The sequence below is a fragment of the Girardinichthys multiradiatus genome, chromosome 10 (genome assembly GCF_021462225.1).
Source record: "Girardinichthys multiradiatus isolate DD_20200921_A chromosome 10, DD_fGirMul_XY1, whole genome shotgun sequence".
Classification (NCBI taxonomy): Eukaryota; Metazoa; Chordata; class Actinopteri; order Cyprinodontiformes; family Goodeidae; genus Girardinichthys; species Girardinichthys multiradiatus.
In genome coordinates this window covers 5,163,375-5,173,802 of record NC_061803.1, presented here as the reverse complement: position 1 = coordinate 5,173,802, position 10,428 = coordinate 5,163,375, and the positions used below count along the sequence as shown (strand labels likewise).

General features: G+C 39.8%; 1 protein-coding gene across 2 annotated transcripts; it reads left to right on the top strand.

Annotated features, from left to right (window-relative positions):
• The first annotated feature begins 558 nt into the window (after positions 1-558).
• patl2 (PAT1 homolog 2) lies at positions 559-9,890 on the top strand. Of its 2 annotated transcripts, none has more exons than XM_047376502.1 (19): positions 559-699; positions 819-972; positions 2,532-2,806; positions 2,892-2,954; positions 3,030-3,083; positions 3,176-3,337; positions 5,765-5,836; positions 6,351-6,499; positions 6,870-6,944; positions 7,016-7,139; positions 7,213-7,330; positions 7,413-7,516; positions 7,591-7,644; positions 8,015-8,157; positions 8,280-8,436; positions 8,570-8,710; positions 8,784-8,881; positions 8,974-9,114; positions 9,199-9,890. In XM_047376502.1, exons 1-19 carry the CDS (start codon positions 664-666, stop codon positions 9,230-9,232), a joined length of 2,154 nt encoding a protein of 717 aa, XP_047232458.1. In that variant the 5' UTR covers positions 559-663; the 3' UTR covers positions 9,233-9,890. The 2 variants fall into 2 exon arrangements, with proteins under 2 accessions (XP_047232458.1, XP_047232457.1); XM_047376501.1 differs by having other exon boundaries at positions 6,867-6,944.
• The last annotated feature ends 538 nt before the right edge of the window (positions 9,891-10,428 follow it).

The window sequence follows — 10,428 nt, the reverse complement described above, 5'->3', positions numbered from 1 at the left end:
AGTCAATGTCTGCAACTGAAGCAAATGGGATTAATGAACAGGAAAGCCAGACATAAACCATGATTAGCACCCAAACAGAAGAAAACACGGTTCCAGTATGGTGAAGACAGCTGTCACAAACTGTGGCTGGTTAGATGATAGTGGTATCTAGTGATGAAATCTACACTCACCAAGGATCCTTTATTTGAAGACTTTCATACGAAATATATAAAGATGAATGCCTTACTTTTTTCAAAGCAAACCAAATTCTTTAAAATGTCTTATTTAAATATTTATAGTAAACAAGTTGAATTCAGGAAGTTGGTGCAAACTTTCTACACTGTGCAGAAAATGTTGGTGTTGACCACTAGGGGTCACTGTTTGCACACTTTTTGCAGCCCGGGATAAATAGCCCGTAACTATTTTGTTGAATTTGTAAAGTTTAGAACAGAAAGTTGCAAAAAAACAAAAAAAAAAAACAAACAAACAACAAAATTTAGAGCGAAATGGAGCACAGTGCCAGCAGTATGGGTGAGGTGACAGCTGCGTGATGACGTCCACGCTTCTGCGTCTCACAGGTGTGTTCATTTAGACGTTAATGAGCGTCTCCTGGTGTCCGAGCAGAAAAAAGCAGGTAATGTTGGATAGGAAGGCGCTGTGAACGTCGAATTCAAGTGTTAAAAAATGTCCGCAAACACGATGAGTGATTCAGAACAACAAGTAAGTCGGCATCATTTCTCTGTGTTTTAAATGTGTCAACAGTGTTGGATCAAACCTGGTCCTCAGACTTCGAGAACTTCCTCTTTGCTGCATCCTGAGGTTACTTTTCCCCCCTTCAGGAATCAGACAAAGTGAGTGAAGCTCAGTGGCCTGAGAATGGAGATGCGTGGAGTGACGCGGAGAATGAGGCAGGGATGGACTGTGAGCTGCTGCAGGCCATGGCTGAGGAGGACGAGGAGATAAACGTCTACAATGAGGAAACATTTGGGATGGGTGAGTCCATGACACCATTTAACTTGAAGAGCAGAGCAGCAGCTGCTCTGCTGTGGTCTTCTGAAGTAATTCACATACTCCTGCAGGTTCATGTTCTCAAACGATGAAGAGGAGCTGTTCAACCACTAAAAGGAAATAAAGTTTGATTTATATTTTATCTTCTAGCTTTAAAAGGATGCACTGAATGTATGTGAAAAGCTGAGAATATATCTACATGTGGCTAGTTTAGACTCCTTTAGTGCTGGTTTTGACCTCAACACACCAATGGTTTGGATTTTGATTAACCTTTTCTCGGTATTTCAGCTTTATTTGCTCCATTTTGTAACTTATTTGGGATATTTTGACTTTAATTGCTATATCCTGATTAAAAATTTGGAGATCCTGGTCAAATCTTTAACCTTTGTCATAAGTGACAAACATATTGTAATTGTGTCTGTAAACTTTTACTGTTAATGTCAGCAGGAATGGAAGATAAACTCCAGTCTGTGGATGTTCCTAAACTCATTTTCCAAAGATCCTACTATAAATTGGTTACAAGCTTTTTGCTACTGATGATGATGATAATGCAACCTATCAACAATTATCGCTTTGAAATTTCTATTTGATTAAGTTATGGTTGAACAAATCTGAGATTTATTGCCAATTGTCTGAAATGCCAGTTTTGCCAAGTGTAAAAGGAGAAAAAAACGTAATAAAAACACATTTTCATCTTATATCTGCAAACTGGCATACTTACAGTACATAAATCTATTTTAAGAGGAAAACAATGAAACTTTAACTTTAGAAGAGATATTAACACAAGAGAATAAGGGAAAAATAAGTATGGAAATAAATTTGCATCAGTTGGAGTCATTGGAGCAGAAACAAATGCAGAGATGACAGAGCTTGCTCCATATAGTTTAAAAGGTACATCATAGACCTGAAGAATGCAAAAAATAATGTCCCCAAAATGCACAACCTGGCCAGATTTTATGAAATCTGCTCACTGCTAAAAGTATGCAGGAAGGATTTAAAAACCCAAATATTAAAACTGCAAATACTTGATGTTAAAACCTATTTTTCTGTCTTTAACCATCTCAGCAGGCCATCTGAGGAAAGACTACGGCCTTAAAAAGGTGCCTTGATCACAAATAATAAATACAGCTATTCTCTGCCTCTACAGTCACCTGAAACTCGTGACCATTTTTATCAAACTGAGTAGGAGCAGCAGCAGAAAGGAAGTGTTTTGGTTAAAATGAACATTTTGATTTGAATGGCATCTTCATCAGAACTGCTTTCCTACTGGCTTGTGGAGGTGCAGGTGCAACAATAATGAGGTGTTTGAATTTTCTCCCTCTCAGAAGCACCACAGTCTTCACCTGTGTGGTCAGTTCCACCCTGTGGTGTGGAAATGTGACTTTTTATTCCTGTGGACATGCATCCAGAACACACAGTGATGGAAACATATCGTTGGCAAAAAAAAAAAAAAAAAAAGGCTTAAATGCTGTTTAAACAACATTTTGTTCTTTTAAAAACTTCGAGCTGAAAAAAAAAAAAAAAAAATTTTGTGTGTAATCTAGATCTTGATCCACATGGGACGGTAAACTCCTTGGATAATGGTGGTGTTTCATTTGAAGAGCCACTGCCTCCGACACCACCGCCGGCCCCGGACCCCAAATCCTCGTCCCCCCGCGTTGCCCCCTCGACCTCTCCCAGGCAGAAACCACAGTATCCACCCCGGGCCGCACCGTGGCAGCGAGGCAGAGGACCAAGGTGGAGGGGAGGACTGGGTAGGGGGCAGATGTTTGAAGACCCAGCTGTGATGAGGATAGTGGAGGGGCGACCAAGCCTCATGGTGAAGATTGCGGGTCTGAATTCAGTTTAGATGGTTGGTTTTGTAACAACTTCAACTGATTATTGCCCTGTTTTTATCCTTTCAGAGTCTTGACAGCGCTATAGTGGACTGTGGGCATGCCGTGTACAGGAATACTTCTGTGGATGATGTAAGGGAGAGCTTGGACTTGCATTTCCTTTAGCTGAAGTTGGCGCTGCCTAAATGTCTCACTTTTTCTGTCTAGAGGATGCTGCCCGCCTACTGGAAAAACAGGAGAGTCTCTGGATCGATACTTCAGGTTAGGACAAAAACATGCGATCAATATGAAAGCAGGTTTCCCGGTAGGCTGCTTAAATCCTTAAGTCTCGTTTGTTGGGTTCAAATCTTTAGGACAGCGCCATAGTGTGTGTGATCGGCCACAGAGGCCGGGGTCAGCATGTGAGCTCCAGCTTACTGGATCTACCGTATCCCATCTTTTCCTATGGACTTAGGAGAGGAGACCCCAGAGGATCCTACTCCAGGAGGCTGTTTGGCCAAAGAGGGCCCTCTCAGGTAGGAAATTTAATTGGAATATTTTCATAGCTGAGACTTGGAGTTGGACTCAAAATCTCTGATTAATCTGAACCAGGTTTCACCATGTAAAAGGGAATTTTCACCAATTTAGACTGCAATGAAATTTATGATCCAGGTTTTTTTTTTTTTTTGTGATGTAAACATTCAGCAGTTGCAGAGTATAACTCGTTTCATTTTCCAGTGAGAAATACACCTGATTTTGAAGTTTTATTTTTATGAAAAACTGAGAACGGAAATGACAATGTTTCCATATTTGCACAGACCTGATGGACATAAACAAGCATTTTAATGTAACGAGTTATGATTAATCGAGCTGTTCAGGTTGGGCACGGATTAAAACGCAGCTCCTCGATATTAGACGAAGTTGTGTTGATACCATGATACCGCTGCAATGAGTCAAATTATAACCAGAACCACTCAGGCCCAATGATGCTGCCCGAATGAGAACAATGGAAGACTAGCATGCATGAAGAGTTTGGGGTTTGTATATAATTGTACAGAGGCTCAGCGAGTAAAGCGCTAGATTATTAAATTGAGAGGGTCTGAGTTTGAGACCAGCTCCTCCTTTTTTGTACCTGTCAAATGCCGTTTTAACTTCTAATAAATGCATAAAACCAGTTCTAGATGTCAATCATACATTTAGATGTATTTTCATGTTGAAATCCTTGCTGGGTTGTGGGTATGTAAACTTATTCCTGGCTGTTGTAGTTTAATGGACCTGTAAATGCAGAGTAAGCAGCTAGCATAGTGCAGCCTATTATGAACACGCTTTAATGAATGAACCGTTAGAAGCTCAAGTAAATGTAGCGTCCGCTTTGGGGGAATTGATCAAAACCAATGACTGAGCTACAGGACTTTGCAAAAGTATTCACACACAAACATTTTTGCCATCTTACAACAATAAATTTCCATGTATTTGGGATTTTATGACGGATCACAAAGTTGAGTATAATTGAAGTAGAGGAACACGCCTAGTTTTCTAAATTGAAACGCTTTACTTTGATACCTCTTAAATAAAATCCAGTTGCCTTTAAGTTACAGGTCACCTTCACCTGTTCTGTTTCTGGCCTGAGAGGTTTGCTAGAGAACATTGGTGAAGACCAAGGAACGCAGACACGTCAGAACGTTGTGGAGACGTTTAAAGCACGGTTAGGTTATAAAAAAACAATATCCCAAACATCACGGAGAGCTCTGATCAATCCTCTGGAATGGAGAAAGTATGATGCTGCACCAAACCTGACGAGCTGAGTTAGCAGAGCGTTAATTAGAAGAAACCAAGGTAACGCTGGAGGAGCTGCAGAGATCCTCAGATAGGAGAATCTGACAGGACAACTAGTCTTGCATTTCACAAACATGTACTTTTATTTAAGAAGGGGTTTGTTGATGGCCACTTGCAACAGTAAATGTATTACGTTTTTTGCTTGGGATCCATTGTGACAGCAAACATTACACTGCATATCACACTAAATGCTGCATCCCCACTGTGACACATGGTGGTGGCAGCATCATGCTGTGGAGATGCTTTTCCTCAGCAGGGACTGGTCCATTAATAGGAAGCTAAATACAGTGGACTCCTGGAAGAAAACCTTCTAGGGGTTGCAGATAACTTGGATGGAGGTTCACCTTTAAGGACAGTTAGCCTAAACATGCAGCCAGATCAAAGCAGATTCATGTTGGCATGGTCCAGGTGTAAATCCAATTCAGAATCTGCGACGAGACTAAAGTGTTCCAACACTCAGTCTAATCTGACTAAAAAAATCTGGCCAATCTTTGCAAAATTGCTCAAGCTCAGTCTCAGGATGTGCAAATCCCCCAAAGACTTGTGGCTGTAATTGCAATAAAAGGTGTTTCTGTATTGAATACAGATGCACACCACACTTTCAGACTTCTATTTGTAAAAAAAAAAAAAAAAACACTGCTAGAGACTACTTCGTGTTGGTTGATCACAAATTGCCAGCATGCCTTGATGCGTGGTAATCTGCATGCAAAGAGCAGCTAGTGTTGAGCTACTCCTATCATGCTTGATTAGCCTGACATGGGAATGTCCTGCATGTGTTGATCTACACTTACAAGCATGAAGTTGGTCACTGCGTGTTGGATTTGCAATGAAAAATAAACTCTGCAAGATGACTTTATGCCAGAATGGTGTTCCATGGGGAAAATTAAGGATGAGAAATGATACTAGTGTTAGGCTCAATGGAAAGGAGCTGTTTTAGTGTAGTTTGACCTACATCGTTTACAGAATATGAAGTTGAAAAGCTACAGAGCGGCACAGTATAAGTTCATGTGAAATCCACATAAAACCACATTCCCTTTTTAAAACCCAGTTTTACTTGAATGCTTGTAAAACACAATAGTTGTTGGTTTTTGTTTTTCAGGCCATCTACATTTAACCTTATCTTGCAGATGCATGCGCCAATGATGCCAGGATCACCCATCTCACGTCAACCACTGACGCCACGGCAACATTTCAATCAGGTTTTATTAAACCCTTGTTACTTTAGTCATCTGCATTTATCATTACATACAGTTAGGACCATTCATACCCTTGACAGATTTAAATTTGAAATGTTAATTCCATTTGTTTCTGATAGAAAGCAAGGCGCACATCCCTGAAAAGATGATAAAACAATGTTGGGGTATTTGTTTGGCAGTAATGTATACTCAAGTGGGGGAAAAATGTTTATTGGCATTGCAGCAATTAAATCCTTATGACTGCTCATTGATGTTTCCACTGTTTTATTGATGAGCTCCAAGTATTTGAGGTTGGAGTGCCTCCTTGCCATTACCCAAATTTTTAGCCCCTTCATACTGTCTCAGTTTCAAGTAGGTCTTTGGCTGTTCTACTCCAAAATGTTATCCCTTCCAGTCATAAACATGTTGCTAAAATTGAGCGATTGCTTTTAGCCCAAATCTTTCAGGGGTTTTAATAAGTTTTTAGACGTAACTGCACTTATTTAAACTTTTATAACTCTTTGTAATGCTGAATCAGATGGCGGGCTTCATGTTCCCTCCAAACCGCTCTTGCCCCTCCACTCCTCGGCCTCTGACTCCCAAGATGATGCAACTTCGCTTTGGTGCCAACTCTCCCAGACCGTCGCCCTTTTACAGCCCCTCGACTAACCTGGTGCAGCCTTTCAGGTAACTTTATGGTCCATTCCATCTCATAGGGCTATCACAAATTGTCTGAGAAAGTGGTTGTACATGTTGCTCATACTGGTAAACATGTTTATCGAATTCACCAGTTTCTCATTTATTGACCAAATTATACTTCATGGTTTTTGTTGGCATTTAGTGAAAAAGTACTTTAAACGATCACAGGATGCATTAGAGAATTAATTCGGTTGTCCTTTCGATGCACCACCTGCTGGTCCAAGATAGTACAATATCTGGACTCCACAAGCCACCAGATGGCACCACAGTGGCCAGATCTGTTTTAGTCTGAGAACATCCATCTGTGCCATCTCACATGTTTGATTTCAAAGCTCGTTACATTTTTCTGACCCAGCAGTTACACTGGTCCAGTCACACAACTCCATCCTCAACATAAACGGCTTCTCAGTCAAAAACGGCGTCTGTTTCAAAGGTATGTCCTACGTTTACTGAAGGAATTATTTTAAAATGTCTTCCCTTCAAAAACTAATTGATTTCTTAAAGAAAATCTGAAGCCTGGGACCCCTACTGTAACCTCATGACAGCCAAAGAAAAGGAGTGGATCACTCGCTTGCAAATGATTCAGCTGCAAAGTGAGAATCCATACCTCGAGGACTATTATTACCAGGTAGTACAGTAATTTTTTATTTTCTCACATCTTGGTAAGGGTGGGTTTTCAGCTCTTGCACTCTTTTTAATAGGAATATTATCGCCGACTAGAAGCCAAGATGGCAGAGGAAGAGCTGGGCATCAGGAGCAAGAAGGAACCACCCAAGCTCACCACGCCGTACATCACCAAAACTGACGCCTACGCACCAGGTTTCCTTTGGTTTTATATTCTGTGTTCACTCATGCTCTGCTGCAGCTTGCCTGTTTCTGTAAAACTCTTCTGGTCTGTCAGTGGTCCACATTGAAGGCTCTCTGGGTCAAGTCGCCGTGTCCACGTGTTACTCTCCTCGTCGTGCCATCAGTGCAGTTCATGCAGTCCAGTCTCACCGTCTCGAGGTTTGTTGCTCAACACTTGTATCTATAGATGGTGGGGCCTTTTTTTTTTAATGTTTCAATTTGCCTTTTCAAAGGAACAAAAAGACACCAGACAACAGCGACTGGAGATTCTCAGCAAAATAGAAAAGGTAACTGGTATTGTGATGTTACCTCTAAAACCAAAACTTAAATCTTCTGTTGGTAAATACAGATGCACTTAAAATTGTTCAACCCCCACTTCGAGTTCAGTTTATTGGCAAAATATACAAAAGATTCTAGTTTGAGTCAGTAATGTAATTGTAAGTAAACTGGAGTGGACTCTTCTAGTTATTAGAAGAAATTTGCTTTTAATTTGGCTGAAATCTTTGCAATATTTAAATCAGTTTTCAGAGTAGGTGCAAAACGTCTTCAGCCAGCTGTAAATATGTAACTACTGTGGCAAAAATTATTTTTGTTAAGAGCAGCACTAGTTATATTTCTTTGAAAATACAACTTAAAAAAAATAAAAAATGTATGTAGCTGTTCATAGCTCTGCTGGAGGTGGAGGAAACTGAGAGGATGAAGACCACAGTTTTGTCTGAAGCAGAAGAGAGAAGGTTGGTGGAAAAAGCTCAGAGGAAAGTGGAGCACATCTACTCACAGCTGCAACTCCACAACTCTCCGTGAGTCTACCTGCAAGAAGCTATTCAATTTTAATAATGCTACATCAGAAATAAAAATGTTTTATTGTATAAACATAAAAATGAAAGTTTATGTAGAATAAACTGATAAATTCCTGATTTAGAGATTCTGGAGCAGAGTTTCTTCCTTTCTTGAGTGTCTCTAAAGGCAAAACGCTCCTTGCCCGTCTACTGCCCTTCTTGAAGAAGGATTCAGCGTTGAAGATCTTGCAAATCATAGCATCTAACCTCCCTACACTGATGAGCAGAGATACTGAGGAGGTGGGTCAGAATTGAAGGTTGTTGTTGGAACTTCGCTGTGGTAACTGAATGTCTAATCTTGGTCTTCAAAAGTCAATATCAAACATTTCACTTTAATTTTTTCAAGAATTAATTTCAGTTCTTTTAACTTCAGGCCCTTCCAGTACTCTACCCATCTCTCCGAAATGTGATTGGTGGTCTGACATTTAGTCAGCTCATCGACGTCCTCAAAAATCTGACGTCTTCAGAGTCTTTGTCAACATACGAGTGCCTCCCACTGGCATGTCAGAACAAGGTTTGTGTTGCTCTGCAGCTCAAACTCATTTTAAGTTTTTGTTTTTTTTCTCTGATGCTTGTTCTCCTTTCAGTTTGGGCTGACCTTGCTGTATGCTCTTCTTTCCCATGGAGAGAAGCTGCTTTCTTCAGGTGTTCCTCTTGAGCCCAGCATTGGTGACTTTGAGACTTGGTGGGGAAAATGTTGCTTGGTTTCTCTAAATCGCGGTTGTTTGAATGTTGTGACATTTTCACATCCTTGTCACCGTTTTGTTTTTGTTTTAGGACAGACGTCATTTTCCAGGTAGCAGGACAGTTGTCCCAATGTTCGCTGGTAGAGCCGCTCCTCCTTCCTTCAAACCTGCTAACGCTCTTTTGCAGGTACCTTGACAAGCGTACTGTGCATCAGCTAAAAAGCAACTTGGAGTAAGTCCTTGCAAATATCCCGACAGATTTTCACTCTAAATTCATGCATGTATTTTTTTTTCATCACCAAACTTCTTTATTTAGGTCTGCAACTGGGTGCCTGGCACTACCATCTTAAAGAGAATGGTAGCTAATGAGATGCTAAGTTAATGTCCAGGTTATGGTGAGCTCTAGAATGGAAGCAGCAGAGTCTTTGGTACCAAATCGAACGGAAGTTGTGTAATATACCTTTTTTTTTTTTTTGGTTTAAAATCCTCACCCTCACATGTCCCCTCACATTTTTTCACCTTAAACTGTTTCCCTTTTTTATTTTAATTGTTTTACTTTACCTCCCTTTAGCCTCCACAAAGCAGCTTGTTACTTTAAACCCATTTCTTTTAATGTTTCTAACAATATCAGCTCATATCTTTGACATTTAAATTAATTTAATGGCTCTTGAAATTCCAGGACAATCAATTTAGGATGAGTTTCAGTAGATATGGTGACCTGGTGGAGGATTATTTATAATTGTAAAGCTGGAACTATGTTAATTATATTAACCATTGAAGAAAGTTGTCAACCCAACATTAAGTAATGCAGTTTTGTGTTATTTTGTAAAAATGTATTGTGTATGCATGTGTAATGATGCTAAATGGGATCTGTGTGACGCAATTTTCAATCTTAAGTTTCAGTTGTAAAATTTGTTTTATTTATTGTATTAATTTGGAAATGGGAATAATTTAAAATGCACACCTCTAGAGCACTTGCAATATGAATAAAACAAATTCTCAAATTTGCTCAAGAGAACATGAAATGCATTTATTTAGTTGTTGCACAAGCTTCTGCATCACGTTTGGACTGAACATTAAAAAAGCCTTTTAAGATCATATTAGAAAAAAATGTGACACTGATTTTGTTGAATATAAGGTAACTGATTAAAATTAGTGATTTGCATCCTCAGGAACAGGCATAAACTACCCTGAAGGTTCATCCAAGTCAGTTTAATTGCATTGCACCTTTTACATATTTGCATTTTGTGCTGGAACCCTCCTTTGTCACTGCAATATTTCATGCTGGGGTTTTGCAACCCTAGTTCCTTTTTATAAATGTCTCTAGTAAAATAAAAGTGTTTTTAGAGCAGGCATTTACTCAGCTACAGATGTCCTCACATGGCCAACCATGGTCTGGATCTGGACCCAACAGAACCTGCTATCTGGACCCACATTGCTTTTTTTTTTTTTTTTTTTAACAGTACTAGCCAAACCTGAGAAATATCATGAAAGATGGTCGTCTCTGCAAAGAGAAGAACGTAGGTTCTTATTTAAATGCAGGGAT